Below are 17579 nucleotides of genomic sequence, written 5' to 3'. Positions count from 1 at the left end.
CACTAGTACATAATAACATAGTGTAGTAACGTGATAATGACATTTTTTCAACAAGTATTCTAAATGGTCTCCCCAATTAGTAATCCCACCGTAGTAAATACATATCAGGTGTTCATTTAAATTTCTCCTCACAGTTGGCGTTGAGGAGTCGATTGTGAACATACCACTCGTCAGTCTGCTTGTTAAAAACACAAACAACGCAAAAAGTGAGGTTAGATTGACACAGCAGTTGATCCGTAATCCGTGGTGCGTTCACAATCGACTCTTCAAAGCCAACTTTTATATCTATTAATTACAATTGAGCTAATATAATATGATAAACAAAAAAAGGGTAATATAAAATAGCTAATGGTCAAAGACTGTCACCCTGTTAAAGTTTGCACATTTAGAGATCTTTTACAATTATTTCCAGAAAATGAGGGAATGCAATGATGGAAATAATATTATGAAGCTCAATAAACTCAACTTTAGACGCATAATATTAATTAAAAGACACCTACTTTTTTAATGGTGGTGCAAAAACTTTTTAAACAAATTTCGCCTAAATGTCACAATGGACAAGTGACAGTTGACAGATCTGATTTACTTTTAATTTGTATGTACAGAGCGCCGAGAAATGTGGTAACAACTTTTACACAAAGTGTCACAAGATGGCACTTTCGAAAAGCCAAATTTGTTCAATCTTGCAACATTCAATTTTTGAATTTTTTCAAAAGAATATGTTAAGGAGGTTTTCCGAACAATTTTTACCCCCGATTTGTGCACTAAAATTTGTCGAGATGTTGCTCGAAGGGTTCAGTTATGCATTGACCATAATGGTGGTCAATTTGAACATTTTCAATAAAATTTAAATTTGAATGTTTTACGTTTGACAATTCTTGACATTTATTTATCTCAATTTAGATAGCGGCGTTGCCATACATAGAAAAGGTCCCTGTAAAAGAGTGTCATCTTGCGGGATCAATCGAAAAACTTGCTACCACATTTCTGGGCGCTCTGTATTGTTCAATCTACGAAGCATCTTTTTTCATCAAGGGAAATAGTTTTACGAAATGTTTATTCTTTTCTATGTATTATGAATCCTCAAGGCTAATTTGTCAATTTAACAATACAGTACTTGGCGAGTATTTACATAAATAATTAAGACTACATAATTAAAATTAATTATATTTACACAACTTTTATATTGTAATGTAATCGTTTGAAGATTTAGGTACTATAACGGTAACCGAATAAATAAAAACCTAGTCGTAGTCCAGATGTCTGTCCTTCTTTTCACATGTCACAAAAATCTATTGACAAACAATCGTGCGACAGTTTGTTTTAAACAACGACTTTTATCACTAATTATTATCTGGCCAACTACTTTCTGATACTTACATTAGGTAAGCGACAATTAATCGAATCGTTTACATTTAACATAATTAATTCATACCAATTAATTAACGTTACTGATTATGTTGCAGCTGGCCTTAACGGTATGTAATGCATAACAAAAGGTGAATTTTCTACACCTATACATAAATAACATAACAAATCAAACAGAACAATTGTTAATATACATTATTCTTGCTCAAATTAAGCGTATCGTCATTTTAAAGATAAAGTCTTTGATTATTTTTAAGACGAGGTTTATAGGTACTACTGCGACTTATGCAACCAGTCTTCTTTGACTAAATCGGCCCCCTTTTCTCCCACCATAATCGCAGGCGCGTTAGTGTTGCCACTCGGAATGGTCGGCATGATGGAAGCATCGATCACCCTGAGTCCTTTCACACCGTAAACTTTTAATCGAGGGTCGACCACAGCTTCCTTATCCCAAGCCGGACCCATCTTGCATGTTCCAACGGGATGATAAATCGTCATCGATATCGTACGTATATGGCACTCCAAGTACTCGTCACTGCCAAATTGAAAGTCTTTGCAGTTGGGGAACGGTATTTGGTGGACTCTTGTCCCGAATTGCTTGAAAGCTTGAGCTTCACCGATTTGTACGGCCATTTTTGCCCCCTCCACCAATATCTTGATGTCCAAGGGATCGTCGAAGTAGTTGGCGTTGATCAAAGGCGCCACGAAGGGATTTTTGCTTTGCAATCTCACCCATCCGCGAGATCGCGGTCGAAGGAGCAACGGCATCAAAGAGAAGACGTCCTTGTTGGCGATCGGCTTGTAGACGGTGTTGTAGAGCTGGTCCGTCAAGCCTAGAACTTTTCTGACTCTTGCTCCGGCGTCGGAGTTGACGCTGGCCGGGGCCATGTGGAACTGGACGTCGGGCCAGCTTCTGTTGCCGTATTTCGTGTTGACGAAAGCCAGTCCTTCGACGCCGCCCAAAGTCGTCATAGGACCTTTCGCACGCATGACGTACTCCATCGTCATAGGGAACGCTTGGAATCTGTCTTGAACTATCGAAACTGGTTTGTCCACCAAGAACGTGAAGCCGCCCATTCCAACATGGTCTTGTAGGTTTTCACCAACTGGTAGGTCCTTCAAGATGGGAATTCCGAATTTGGTGAGCTCATCTCTGGGACCTATACCAGACAGCATCATGATTTGCGGGGTGTTAATTGCTCCCGCCGACATGATAACCTCCTTTCGAGCCAAGACCACTTGTCGATGACCGTTCCGAACAAATTCTACCCCAAAAGCTCGCATAGTTGTGGGGTTGATCAGAATTCGAGTCACGTGGGAATTTAATGCTATGTGAATATTTTTTCTCAAGCGAACAGGACGAAGAAATGCTTTTGCAGTAGAACATCGAGAACCTCGTCGGATAGTTCCTTGAGCTACCATAAAACCTGCTTGATCAGCTCCGTTGATGTCCCGATTAGGATAACCCAATTCGGTACCAGCTTGAACGAAGGCGAGCACCAATGGGGTCCTCCATGGCGATTCTTGAACTGTCAATAGACCTCCTGCTCTATGATAGGGTGTTTTGGCCAAGTAGGGATTACGGTTATCTTCTGACTTCTTAAAGTAGTGCAAGACATTCTCGTAATTCCAACCCGGATTTCCTGGAAAATTATTTGATTGTTACCATTTATTCGCCGATCGAACGTAAAACACTCACCCATTGCCTCCCAATGGTCGTAGTCGTGTTTGTTTCCTCTGACATACAGCATGTAATTCAACACGCTCGATCCTCCCAAGACTTTTCCTCTAGGCCAGTTGCATCTTCCATTTTTCATTCCCAAACAGGCCCTTCCAGTTGGTTCGGTTTTGTAGGTCCAGTCCAGTTTCGACAGTTGCAGATACGCAGCCAAGGAAGGAACGTCAGAAATTTCGTTTTCGTCTGGACCGGCTTCTAGAAGTAACACATTCCAAGACGGAATTTCTGACAGTCTCGAGGCAACCACTGCACCCGCAGAACCACCTCCTACTATCACGAAGTCGTATTCTTTGTACAAAGTTTTTCTGTTGATTATTGGGGATTCGGGGTCCAGTCTGTCATAGTTATAGTAAGAAATTCCCGCTAAAATTAAAGGAATGACCCAGAGGGTTGATCCGACTATTCCAATGGTCCTCAAGGCGGTTGATACAAAAAGTGTTTCTATCACCATAGTTCTGAAACTTCTGTTTTTGTTGTTGCAGCAGTGGAATTGTACAGTTACTCACAATTAGAATGACTAGAATTGTTTTATTTTAGCTCCGGGCTAGCGGGAATTGGAGTTTAATCAGGTGGACGAATTTTCATTTTAGTCCATCTAAGTTTTGGTTGATGTGACTGATGCGCAAGAAATTGTAACATGACTGGATTTTAAGTGTCAATCTGAAATTAGAGTAAATTACTATTTGAAGACAATTTTATCTCAGTAACAAGCAATTAAGAGATTTAATAATTATTTGTTAACTGAACAGTAGAAAGTGTGTGGTACCTGCAATTGCATTTAATTTTGACCCAGATAATGTGTGCTTGTTGAAAAGAACTTACATCATATTAAAATCAATTTAAACATTTACCATATTTAGTTTTTAATTTGCCTATATGAATATATGGCTAGGATTTTTCAAGTTTTTCCAAAATTCTCCTAGTATATTATTCAACGAGTTGGTGTGTAAATTGGGCTCTTTATGACCCCAATTTACACACGAACCGCTTGAATAAGGTCGTTTTTTTTTCGACGAGACCCTTAAGGCTCCAAACCGTTTAAAATCTTTAAAATTACCTTGACGTTTCGTTTTGACAAGTTATGACATTTATCAAAATCCATTCAGAGGAGAAAATTCTCAAATTCTGAGTGTCGAAAAAAAAAATATGTGCCCCCCAAAAGTTTGGAATATTGGAAATATTTTCTGTAAAAATTTTCGAGAAAAGCTCACACAGGTCAATTTTTATAAAAAAAAAAAAAATCCCATCATTTTAATTTTGAGCGCACTAGATTCTAAACTAAGTAAAACTTTACCAGAAGAGATAGTTCACTTTTTATTTGGATAGTACATACAGCAAAAAATATAAGGTGGTATTAATTCACGTTGAAATATTAAAAATGGGACAACTTGCAAGAAATGTACCAACTTTTAACATTCAAGTACTAGAACTAGATAAAAAAATATTTTGAAAAACCCATGTACCAGTTGCAATTCAGATTCAGATTCAAATGCATATTTTCAGGTTTCATCATTTGTTAAAATGTTGCAGAGTTCCTTAGAAGGATTTTTCTTTGGTGTTTTTTTTAATTTCTTTAGTACTTTACGACTACTATTTTTCGGCGTCTATCAAATAATGGGGCGTCAAGTGACAACACATTTCTCTGACGCCCAAGTGAATGTGAAAGATGTTGTTAACAACACTTATCGAAATGCTCTCGGCACTTTTTATAATTCTGTACATGAGTGGGTTGTCATCCTTTTTATATAAATTAAGGCCAAGTGAAACCCTTTCCAACTTAAATTTCTTACACCAGTGAAATAAAATGTAAATAATTGTCCAAAAGTTGACCTTTCGATGCATTATTTTGGTGTGAGAGGATTTCCATAACTCTCTCGTTGAAGACATTTTTACCTTGCAAGAACTATTATTTTAACCAAATTATAACTGTCAATGTACCAGACAACAAATATTTATTTCATAGTCCACTTAGTTCTGTTGAGATACTACTTTGCAGAAATATTAACTATTAATATTTAGTGGAAGCTATACAGGGTATATTAAAAATGGCGCATAATATTTATGTCACGTGAATCTACATTGAATACCAAACAAAAAATTCTAATTCGAATTTTTTTTTAATATTTTATAAATTATTGACATTGACATTCCTTGTTGCTTTCTGACTTTATTCAAGTTCGAGAAATCACTCTAGATTAGTTGCAGTATTGCAATAAATACAAAATAAACCAATAATCAAAATGGTAAAATTAGTGCTGGAATATTTATTTTACTTGTTGAATTATGTGTAATTGATGGTATTTAAATGTATTTCTCAAATTACAATCAAAGGAAATTTCCAAGTTTGACTGTTAATAACTCCATGAGCGGAGGGTTAACAGGAAATTGGTAGTAGAGTTTTTTGCATGTATTTCATCGTAGAATCATATGATGTAAATATTATGCCCCCTTTTTGGTACACCCTGTATATGTATTACGTTGTGGTAAATTCAATAATTGAAGAAAAAAGAAAACGTACAACACCTGGGATCTACTTGATTCCTTGCACTGCCAAAAAAATAAAATAAAATTCATCTGTCATCTAGAGATTGTAACAGAAATTGTTCCTTTTTTGGGAATGTCAGAATGATAATTTTGAAAAACTAGAAAAAGTTCCTGGATCTCAGAATTTAACGTATGGAAGTTGATTGTTGCTTAATAAATACCGTTCACGTTGTTTTGGCATAATGGGAGGCCATGATTTATTTTTTTAACGTTGGACAAACTGTTTGATTTCTGTTACTAAAGTGCCTGACATGCGGACCTATCAAAATGAACATAACATGTTGCTGAATTTAACGCGATGTCTGAGTATTCTCCTATTGCAAACTAGTAAAACTGACAACAATGCACTAGACATTGACGCTATTTATAACCTAAACCTAACCTAATTCAACAGACAGCTTTACTACCAAACTAAATGCAAAATTTCCATAGCCGCCCATTATGCGAAAACAGCGTGAACGTTTTTATGCTAAAAATGAACCAAATCCCGAACACTGAATTCATGAACAATTTTTTTAATGGTTGATTTTATGTGTTTCACCTTTGAGTGTTCATTTTCCTTAATTTTAGTAAAACAGTGCTGACATTTATTAGCCAAAAAATTATTGCACTCAACAATAAATGAGTAAACAAACAAACTTGTTTGGGTTAAAACTGTGCATTGTTCTCGTGTTTGGTTCTCTAAATTCTCCTAATTTGCATATTAGCTAAAAGGATGCATAAACACTTCTCTTTAGCACATCGGAAGATCACGTTTTTGTAATAATATAACTTTAACAATCGCATTGTGCTCCGTACTCGGTAAACTTTCTTGATTTCAAGTTAAATTTAAAATGATGGGTTTACCGGAGTGGCGGTTGTAAAAAATAATGCGGAACTGTTGCAGATTAAGCCTTTCGTTTCACTTTCTTCTGTTCGTGATGTTTTATATGGTCTCGATTCCTGTTATTGGTTATACCTGTGTGTCATATTTATGTACTTTTACTATGAAGTCATCCGAACATTATGTCATGAGAGGAATGTGTAGGTGAAAAATTTCTCCGATCGTAAATGTAACAGTGATGACTGATGATGGATTTTCCCAAAATTAAAAAAAAACAGCCAAGCAGTGGCCTCAAAACAACCTGGTGTTAAGAGAAAATAAAAATTTGAAATCTTTCTCATTTTTATAATTTGCTCTTCCATCTTCTTCTTTTCTAGGTAATTAAGATGGTACCATTACTTAGGACATGCATATTAATTCAATACAAAACTAGGATGCAAGAGCAGAACAGTCAAATTGGTGGGTGTATCTTTTTCGCTGACTCATTACGTCATGCTTTCTTCTCATGAGTGTATCCAAAGAATTTTTACGTTATTAAATATTCAGAAACAACACAAAAAATTGCGATAAATATCTACGACAGTGTCAATAGCTGAGCTAATGCTTCGCTGACGTAATCAGTAGAAACACTTTCTTCACGCAACACTTCCGCCCCAAGAAATGTGAATCTACTTTAAATGCCAATAAATGTTGACTTCCGATTCCGGAGTCGGTCATGAATTTGCATTTCCTTGGTGGACTTGAACAATGATATTGAGCGACAGCGGCGCCTGAAAAACTCAATTATCTCTGGATTCCGGCGAAGAAAGTTTTCTGTTATGTAACTAACACGCAATCGGGTACTCTTCGGAGGTCTCTCGTCTGACCATTACGAAATAAACGAGTTTTTTGGTGCATAATTATACGATTTCGACGAGTAAACACGAGAGAAATTTACAATTGTGTGGTTGTTTGCTTAAACTTGAGGAAAGCTGAGCATAATGATATTACAATGAGGTCTTTTATCAGAATTAAAACAATGATATTTTAAGAGTAAAAGCGCACTCGGACAATTATGTGAGAAGTGCTGTACGTTGAATTACAGAAATGTGGAACTTGAGATGGATGAATAAATATTTATCAAAATAAACATCAACTTACATTTAAGATTTGCTCTTCCATTTTCCAAATTTTGTTTGTTTTTTGTCCCTCGTAGTCACTTTTTCAAATTTTCCTTTTCTTCCTCAAACTACTCAAATCATTTGCACGTCACTGTCATTGTAGGGAATTTTCTTCGGAACAAATGCACCAGTCAACACCTCGGGTGAGTTGTGTGTACTATATCGCCAAGTGTTTTCTACGACAATGAGTAGCCAGTCACTTCTAAAGCAGTGCTGTTTAGGTACTCCAGGAGGTGGGAAGTTGTGTTCACCTCTTTTTGGCGCGCACTGAAAGGAAGTATCCACACATGATAGCATATAAGTTTTTCACTCGAATAATTTCGGAAGTAGTTACGTAAATATATCAGTACTTTCGTGCTGAGAGGGGGCTTCACTGTCACGCACAAATTCGGAAAAATAAATCATTTCGAGAATTTTTTAATTGCGTAAATAAAACTATTGAAATAATTTGTTTTCCCGGGGAGAAAATCGTTTCCGTTTTTAATTTTAAAAGTTAAGGAATATTTATTTTGTTTTTACAAAAGCTTTTTTTTAATTTATCAGGTATAATAATTTATCGAACCGAAGAAACATTTTTGTTGACGGTGATAATTGTGATAATATCAGTTATTATCTTATCTTGATATCTAGTCAATAATCCGTACTATAACAAACAAATTCAAATCAAACAAAATTAACCACATATTTTTTTGTGATTTTTTGTTAATGAATCTAGTGGGATATTTGATTCAGCAATCAAAGTTCACAAAATCGAATTATGTAGTTTGTTAAGTAATCGTGTTTTTGTATTGCAAGCAATTGATTTATGACAAAGAAGCCTCTCGCTGACATCTCCATTATAATTATCTAGCGTTTAAATGAAGTCCTGGGCTGGGAAGGCGTTGGAAACCGTCAATTGTTTTGCCTTTTTAAAGTGTAAATTGACAGTTGTAATTAGAGCATGTTGACAGCTAATCTAAAATGTATAAACCAAATATCTTTCTGTTTTGTTTTTCTTTCTTTGCAATGCTTTACATTAGAAATATAATAACTAAGGATTTCTATTCTCGAAGCAAATATCTAAGGGCACCCTTTGCTAAAAACAAACGTGTACCAAATACCAATTTTGCTCAAGTTTTTTAAATTATAAGTCATGATTGTGGGGGTGTAAATTTGCTACACCCGGTACAAGTAATTTGAGTAATTTATGACGGCCGACAACAGTGGGCTGTTCCAACCGTTCCAACCCTCATAAAAGTATTAGTACATTATAAAGACCTGGATAAGTCGTTCGCAAATATCGTTTTCTACTATTATGGACGCAGATATTGGATATTACTCGAGCTACTAAACTCTACAGCATATCACCAAGAGCAAGTTTTATGCCTTCAAATGTCATGATCTCCGCAAGAAAGTGACCACCACTGTCAACTCTTCTCAGACATTGGTGTATCCGCTTTGAGTGACCGATTTTACACAGGTTTAGAGACTTTTAAAATAATCATAATCAGATTCAACTCCCGTAATTTGCACGTGAAAATAATCGTAAATGCTTGTCAGAATATGGCAACAAAACATTTTCTAATACGAATTTGTAATCTACTTACCACAACTACCATCAATTTTATGAGTTGGTCTAACTTCACGCCGTAATGAAGTCCTGTTGTATTGTCCATCAGAATAAATTCTGTTTAAATTCATGTTGTTAGAAAACAAAATATGATAAGTAGAAAAGATGAAAGAAAAAACCAAGAAGAAAAAAAACGAAAGACAACAGAAGAAAGGAAAAAATCAAAGCAAAAAGAAAAAAAAACTGATGACGGAAAAAAGAAAAATCTTCGTAACAGAGCATTGTCCAGTCCAGAAAACAAAATATCATATAGTTTTCCACTTCCAGGTTGTGCGCTCATAGTAACTTTGAACAAAGTGACAATTCTTCGCCCACCATTTTCTTTTCTACGCCTACAATACCTAAAGACAAAATTTTTGAAAGTTCTACAAGCCTGTTACCTCCTCTTTTAGATGTTATTCTATTTAGGAATACTCATGGATCAAGTATAAATTTTATTGTTGTCCATGTTTGTACCAAGAATCTTGCTAGGTACTTCTCAACATAATGGGACACATATGTTGAAGTGTTGGATTCTCTCATGGGCTGTGACCTTGGAAATATCTGCACGAAGGCGGAGCGATAAACCAATGAAAAATCTGTAAATAAAAACTGAAAACGTGGACTACTTTACATTCAAATAGCCGAGAGCGAGAGGGAGAGAGAGAGACTAACGTAACAAATGATGATGTTTTCCGGTCGGCTTGTAGCGCCTACTTAAGACCGATATTCGTCCTTGGCGCAGATATGACTCATAGCCCATGAGAAAATCCAACACCTCTCATCTAGATCAACCGAAGACAAAAATTTGTCTGTAATAAAAACATGTCAATTTTGAATGAATAAAATTTAACTTTTGTCTAGCTTATCAGTTGTCTTTTATAATACCTTAGAATGGATATTCTTAAATTTATGTACATATTTAAAATAAGCAAAACTGGAAAAATGTATTGTTTTTTAATAGATTATTATTTAGTATATGTATATTTTTTGTGCCAATTTGTTTTAATTTTTTTTTAAATTTTAGTAGTAACAAATGATCGATTACAAAAGTAAATAGAGAGAATGTACAAAAGCGAATTATAATATAAAAAAAAAGAATAATGTTTAATAATGAGCAATTATCCAATTATATGGTCCTTGACAGATTTCTAGAAATTGTATCAATATTACTAAATCATACATTTTTTATGTTTTTAAACTTAACAAAGTACATACAAAAAAAATAAATCGTAAATAATGGTGATTTTTATATTTTTAGAACTCTATTGTTTTATCTAAAAACGATATTCAAATTTTGTAAACTGATGAAAGTAAAACAAGCGAATGGAAGGCAATTACATACATGTTCATTGCCAACCACTGTATTACAACATTGCAACGTTTAGCCAGTGCAATAGGCGATGCACTGCCCCAAACCTGATTCCCATCGCTATTGCATATGTCTAAAAATAAAAGATCTGGTACGGCACAATTTCAAAAAAAATCTCAATCGAATTGACTCAGCCAGTGTAACGGTCACGAGAAATAATTCAATCGCATTGTACCTACCATTGCAAAGAATTTAGTTTGTTTATAACGCCACCTCGTTATCTAATACTTTCACTGCTATGTAACCTAGAAAGTGATACTCAATAGTCGTAGATCATACGTGCTAAAGCTCAGCAATAGCACACATTCCCACTCAAGTTCAATGACTCAGTCGCTGTTGGTATAGAATATACGACGTCCTTGACTAAATCCCAATTTTGCTCCGAAAGTTGCAAGAGCTCACCTCAATCTTTAGCATAATTGTCCAATTTTGTGTGGCAAGACCTGATTGTAAACACATATTGTGCAAAACGAGAATCTCAACCTTTAGCTACTCAATTTCGTAATGTTGCGTTTTCAATTTAATTTCGTCACAGAAGATCATTGTTGGTTATGTGGAGGCACAAGCATGGGAGAAGGAATTAAAAGTAAGAGCATTCCTTCCGGTGTGGATGTCGGCACGTGTGCATCGGCACGTTCTTCTACCTCGAAGACATTAATAGGCTTCGAGAGAAAGTACTTGTTGCCGGTACGGGGCTGAAGTTATGTAAGTTGCGTCGATAGAATTTTTGTGTGGAGCGTGGGGTGAGTCTGAACCCCACCGAGTGCGGAGAAAGTGTAGGAAGTCGAATGAGGAATCGATGGGTTTTAGTAGTGGCGCTTTCACTGGCGGGGCTATTGTTTGTTCAAGTGAAAACATTTATTGCTCTTTTATCTTGACTTATTTTTTAAACTGTCACGAAGTGTAAACATTTTTTGATGGATTTTTAAATATTGGAGATGATGCAGTTGACTAATTTCGCACAAAACTGCTCGAACAATTGATTGGTCCTCCGTACCACGGAGTACTTTTGTTAAATTGTGTAATTTTTTTGATATCCATGTCACAGTTTCTCGCCAAACTATACACTATTATATTTGTTGCAGAAATTACTTAACACTAATTGTACGTAGAATTATTAGGCATTTCTTAAAAAATATAATTATGCAGGGTCACTGTTCGCACCTAATGCAATATACCTACCTCTAATTAAGAATTTACACAACGTTGTCAGGATCTTACTTAAATTTAATTATCCTCTTTAAATTTTTGTGCAATCTGTTCTTTTAGGATAACAGATGTTTGGCTGTGCACATGGCAGGAACCATGTAGCATATAAAGTCTAAGAGTTTTCCATCCAATTAACCTTAAATAATTTTGACATGGTATTGAGCAAATTTTTAAAATTGATGCAACAACAAAAGCAAGGAAATGTAAGACTTGGTTTTTCCCCGAGGGCCTTATCCACTCAATAATCGGACTCACCTCCACCTCATTCAGTCGTTCAAACGGCAAAGCACAGATCCGGACTCGGGTTTGCTCAATTGGGACGGTACAAACATGTAAACGATAAACACCTGACACATCTGTCACAAATCAAGGGGATGCAGTGACTCACCCGGGGGTTTCCTCCCCCTAACTCGATCATGACGAGGGGTTGCAACCACGGGCGTCGTCTTCAGAACGCTACATTCCAGGGTTGCTTTGCATGTTCTGTAACAGCCCCAGGGTGCAGTTTGGAATACACAGCCCGTCTGCAGTCTCCGCAGAAGAAGACCGCCAATGGCAGCGTATGAGCCTACAACTCACGTCCACACGTTACGAATGTTCCCTCATGCGAACCAGGATTACCTCACAACCTTTTATCAAGCAAACTTATGATCTTGTCCATTTGGTTGCCACCACCGGCCATCCGTACAAGACGCGCCCGATCAACGGCATGAGACAAAGGCGTCCCACCCGCACCTTGTCCCGTGCTCAGGGATATACCATGGTACTGACATCATAGCCCAGGTTGCCCAAACCCAGTTACCAAAACACCCCCGAGTCAAGGACCTTTCCGAACAGGTAGTTTTTCTGGTGCGTTTTTAAAATTCGCAAAAGTGAAGCAAGTTAGAAGCAAGGATAGAACACCACCTCCCTCAACTTAACTTATATTACAGAACGGTTGCCATGGTTACGGCGCGGCTCTGAGTGCTGCACGTGGTACCATATTTGCAACCTGCTTCTCGCGTTGTTTCATTGTTATGTTGTTGTTGCTGGCGCAAGATGTCACCGTTTTGGTGGGATATCAAATTTAAAACTAGACAATATTTTTATAGGAGAGGATTAAGCGGAAAGTTTTGAACTTTACACGTTGACGATGTTTGGAAACAAGTGAAATGTTAACCCAAAATTGATTATGAAACATAAATACTTTGTGAATGTTAAAGTAATTGGGTAATTTTATTTTTTCTTGCCATAATTAGTGGGATATTGTGAGATGTGTCGTAACTTTTTGTATTGTTAGTAACTGGCGCTTCGATAAATCTTCGTTGGTGTAATTCTGCTAAATGAGCTTTCCATCTCTCTCTTTTCAAGTCCTAATTACGAAGAGCGTATTATTCGGGACAAGACTTGATACAAAACTGTTTGAATCAGTTCAGTCCACAATTTGCTTTACTTTCAGATTGCGTAAACTGTTAGCCTTTAAGAAAACAAGTTTAACACTTCTCGTTAATGGGGTTAACAAGGATTAACGTAATTGTGTTCGTGCCAGCAAACTAGTGGTATGGAGTAACAATTCGCAAATGAAAATTACCATTCTGATCTATATATTATTTATTTATATTTTACAAATATGAATGACAGTTTATTAAGCAGACTAATGTTAGTTATAACTGATATAAAATTTATAAATCTACAAAAGTTGCATCTCCATAATTAAATTAAACATTTTTATGTACACTGAGTTATATACATTGCCTAACACAAAATTTTATACTAAAAGAGTATTTTACAATTGTTTTTCTTTGACTAGTAAAATTTAAAGCATTTCAATCCTCAAATAGTATTGTCTTCTTGAATTAAATTAATTTTTTACACTGATTTCAATGAACTATTGTTGCTTTTATTGTTTAATAATTTTCAAGAACACCACTTGGAATATCTTCGTTGTGTCTTAAATTTTGATTTTCCAAAAAAATTCTCATTCCAATAACGAGCGATTTTCATTCAAATTTCAGTTTCAATTCAAAAAATCAGTAGAAAAATGGCAAAATAATATTTCCAAAAAATAATTTAACATAAACTGCACGTGCGGTCCTAGATGAGGATTGGCTTTTATAATAAATTAACTATTTCTATCTAATCCTTATCCCCCAATCTTCTTTAATCATGTCCGATCCTTTTTCCCCTATCATAATAGTAGGAGCATTGGTATTTCCACTAACAATCTTGGGCATAACCGAAGCATCAATGACTCTTAACTGTTTGATGCCGTAGACCCGCAATCTGGGATCTACCACAGCATCAGGATCACTCTCTGGTCCCATTTTTGCCGTCGACGTCGGATGATAAATCGTAAAAGTAAAATGTCTAAGCGAACACTCCCAATACTCGTCAGTGTCGAATTCGTACTGTCTACACTTCGGAAAAGGTATCTTATGTGGACGTGAATTGAACCTTTGGAACGACTGACTGTTCGACACGTTCAGAGCTATCCGAATTCCTTCGATCAGTGTCTGAATATCCTCTTTGTGTGTGAAATAGTTGGGATTAATGTCCGGGTACACGTTTGGATCTTTCGACTTGAGCCTAATCCAGCCTGTGCTTCTTGGTCGAAGAAGAAGTGGAAGAATGGTCCACGTTTCTGCGTTTTTCAACGGTTTGTACACTGTGTTGTAAACGCTGTCTCTAAGACCAGTGATTTTTTTGACTTGTTCCCCGTCGGAGTTGATGCTGGAGGGGGCAAAGTGGAACTGGATGTCCGGCCAGGTGCCTGATTTGGGGGCGTATTTCGTGTTAACAAAAGCCAGTCCTTCGATACCGCCCAGGGATGTCATGGGTCCTCTCTCGTTGACGATGTATTCCATTGCCACAGCAAACGTCTGGTATCGAGTTTTTGAAAATGTAATGGGATCGTCGATTATGAAAGTCAGACCTCCTAGTCCGATGTGGTCTTGGAGATTGTAGCCCACTTTCAAGTCACTCATCACTGGGATCTTGAAGGATTCGAGGTGGGATTTTTCGCCGACGCCTGACAGCATAAGAAGATGAGGAGTTCCGATCGCACCTGCTGACAAGATGACCTCACGTCGAGCTCTCACAGTTTGTGGGCGGTTGTTCCGCACGAATTTCACCCCATATGCTGTTTTCGTTTTGGGATCGATCATAACTTTGGTTGTTTGACTGTACATGGCAATGTGTAGATTTGGACGTGTCCTGACAGGACGAAGAAAAGCTTTCGCAGTGGAGCAACGAGAACCTCTTCGAATAGTTCCTTGGGACAACATGAATCCTGTCTGTTTCTCACCGTTGCAGTCGCGGATTTCGTAACCGAGTTCTTTGCCCGCTTGAAGAAAAGCAATCGACAGAGGAGTCCTCCAGGGAGATTCTTGAACAGTCAGATATCCACCCTTGTTGTGGTAATTGGTCTTGGCCAAATACGGGTTTCTGTTGTCTTCGGATTTCATGAAATAGGGTAACACATCGTTGTAGGACCATCCAGGATTGCCCAAACTTTCCCATTGGTCGTAGTCGTGTTTATTTCCACGTACGTATATCATGGCGTTCAAGACACTTGATCCTCCAAGTACCTACGAGACAATTGTGCTGTCAGATGAACAGGAAGCTTCGCGTTGGATTTTTGCCTACCTTACCCCGAGGCCAGTTACACCTGTCGCCTATCATCGCCAAACAATACTGCGAATCTCCCGGGGGCGACGTTTGATACATCCAATCAAACTGGCTCATTTGGGTGTAGCCACTCATGGCGGGTATGTCAGAAATTTCGTTTTCGTCGCCTCCAGCTTCCAGCAACAGTACAGTCCAGTTGGAAATTTCTGAAAGGCGCGAAGCTACCACCGCACCGGCGGATCCTCCACCAACCACAACGAAGTCGTACTCTGGTCTCACCTATATTACATTCATCAATTGGAGATTAAGAATGAGGATTTGAGATCAGGACTTACATGTCTGACGTTGGCGGGATGCGTTTCTGGATCTACCGACACATAGCGCATGAACGCCAGGCCCGCAGCAAAAATGGGCACCAAACCTATAACAGCCAATGGGTTTCCAGTAAGGCCAGTAGCAAAATGTGCCACTTGCCCGATCGTAGCTAACATAGACATGGCAGGTCGAGTTTACATCCACATGCCCATGTTTATCTCTTGGTTGAGAATCTTGGGAGTGTAGTTTCGGAAGGAAATCTTCTTTGTTTGGCACCGCAGTATTTCGCGGTTGCCACAAACGCAAGACTTTATGTGCAGATTGTTTCTCAGATAGTCGTGCTGGGCTCTTGATGGATGCGATGTTTCTTTGTTGCTTTTATTTTCATTTGGGGCTGTGTTGTAGTAATTTTCGCGACTTCTTTTCTCTCTCAGGTAGTATTCCGTTTGGTACTTGTCCTTCGGCTTGGCACTAGGATTCTTCTGTTTTTTCGGAAATGGGTCAGGTCCCATTTCCTCACCAGTTGGCAGTCAGAGTGACCTACAAAAGATATGCAACTTACTGATCTTGACACTTTTTGCAGTTTTCCCAGAGTACCCCAAATCGTGTGAAATTTCTAGGAGTTGTTGAAAGTGCAACGATGCATTAACAAGCCTGGCCTACATTTGCTGTTTTGGAAAAAGTTTAAATTTGATGTTTGCGGCTCTTCATTATTACTTGTTTGAAGTGGTGTTACCACCATTCGTCCATTTGACATTATGGTAATTTATTCCGATTGTGAAATTGGGCTAACAATAGATGCAACACAAAATTACCGGTTTAAAATCACTCTTTCACAATTTTTTACAAATACTGCACTTTAAATGTCGTCAGAGGTGAAATAAACTGAGATGCTGCTTCGATTACACTGAAGTCTGTGCTTAACAATTTTCATTTTAATTACACCATCTAGGTCCTGTTAGTTTTTTTGCTGTGTAACATGTGGCTCAAAATACAACTTTCACTGTTTTATTAAATTTTAGCTAATTGTAATATAAAATGATACATGGTTTGCTTTCACTTCTTCATTTGCATCGTTATCCACATCAAGATTCACCGCATTCATACAGTGTCATTTCTTTTAAATAATAGCATTTTTAAATGATTCACTGGAGTGCAAAATATACTTGAAGATTTTTCGATTTTCGCCTTATTTTTTCAGTTTAAAGGTTTTACCTGATTTTTGAAGATGTCCATCGGGAACGTCATTTTTGAACTGAAATCTGCACAAAACAACAAGTTCGGTCACGGAAACACCACACAAAACAATACTAGTACTAGAAATCTGTAACGTGCAGTCGCACGTAAGAGTAGTGTTATGCGTTTGAACTGTCTGCGAATTGTGCATGCGACAAACTCGGGTGAAATCGACTGTCATCGTACCCGCGAGTAAAAATGAAAGCTCGCTTTTCGGATTTTGTGTATCTTTCCATAATCTATGCTAATTTTATTTGAAGAAGTTCGTGTGATATCCGTTTACGGCAATTATGTAAAGAAGATTCGCTCGGATGAGATTACATGAAAGGTGCGTTGCACTTTCATCACGTGGTGCGATCTTGGAAGAGATTTTTTTTCGTTGTTGTAGATAACGCCTGCGAGTAGTGGTCCGTAAAGTGTAACAAATTTGTGTAAATTTTTAACATTCTTCCAGTCAACCACGAATACCACGAAGGTCAATGTACAATGTTAAGAAACTGGTAGTTCCTTTCTCGAGTAAAAGAGTGAAAGTAAAGAAATTCATTCCAATTTGTAGCGTCTTTTCCTGCATAACTTGGAGCGTTCGTAATATCAATTTACGCTTTGTGAGGTCACATTAA

General features: G+C 37.3%; 3 protein-coding genes across 6 annotated transcripts in view; 1 reads left to right on the top strand and 2 right to left on the bottom strand.

The window, feature by feature from the left end:
- Nucleotides 1-17579, top strand: part of Flo2 (flotillin-2) — a 152371-nt gene that overhangs the window by 83445 nt on the left and 51347 nt on the right. The gene's annotated exons all lie outside the window — the stretch shown is intronic.
- On the bottom strand, nt 1152-7935 carry LOC138128044 (glucose dehydrogenase [FAD, quinone]-like). 3 transcript variants are annotated; one of them, XM_069044244.1, is made up of 4 exons: nt 7614-7935; nt 3613-3766; nt 3068-3570; nt 1152-3011 (listed from the first exon to the last, which is right to left on the bottom strand). In XM_069044244.1, the coding sequence occupies exons 3-4, from the start codon at nt 3555-3557 to the stop codon at nt 1642-1644; spliced, it is 1860 nt and encodes a 619-aa protein (XP_068900345.1). In that variant the 5' UTR covers nt 3558-3570; nt 3613-3766; nt 7614-7935; the 3' UTR covers nt 1152-1641. The 3 variants fall into 3 exon arrangements, with proteins under 3 accessions (XP_068900345.1, XP_068900346.1, XP_068900344.1); XM_069044245.1 differs by having other exon boundaries at nt 3068-3567; XM_069044243.1 differs by having other exon boundaries at nt 3068-3561.
- LOC138128043 (glucose dehydrogenase [FAD, quinone]) lies at nt 13375-17107 on the bottom strand. 2 transcript variants are annotated; one of them, XM_069044241.1, is made up of 4 exons: nt 16939-17107; nt 15744-16263; nt 15427-15687; nt 13375-15368 (listed from the first exon to the last, which is right to left on the bottom strand). In XM_069044241.1, exons 2-4 carry the CDS (start codon nt 15903-15905, stop codon nt 13914-13916), a joined length of 1878 nt encoding a protein of 625 aa, XP_068900342.1. In that variant the 5' UTR covers nt 15906-16263; nt 16939-17107; the 3' UTR covers nt 13375-13913. The 2 variants fall into 2 exon arrangements, with proteins under 2 accessions (XP_068900342.1, XP_068900343.1); XM_069044242.1 differs by lacking the exon at nt 16939-17107 and adding an exon at nt 16321-16841.

The sequence above is a fragment of the Tenebrio molitor genome, chromosome 4 (genome assembly GCF_963966145.1).
Source record: "Tenebrio molitor chromosome 4, icTenMoli1.1, whole genome shotgun sequence".
NCBI lineage: Eukaryota > Metazoa > Arthropoda > Insecta > Coleoptera > Tenebrionidae > Tenebrio > Tenebrio molitor.
The sequence above is the reverse complement of the archived record's forward strand: the minus strand, read 5'-3'. Positions and strand labels throughout refer to the sequence as shown.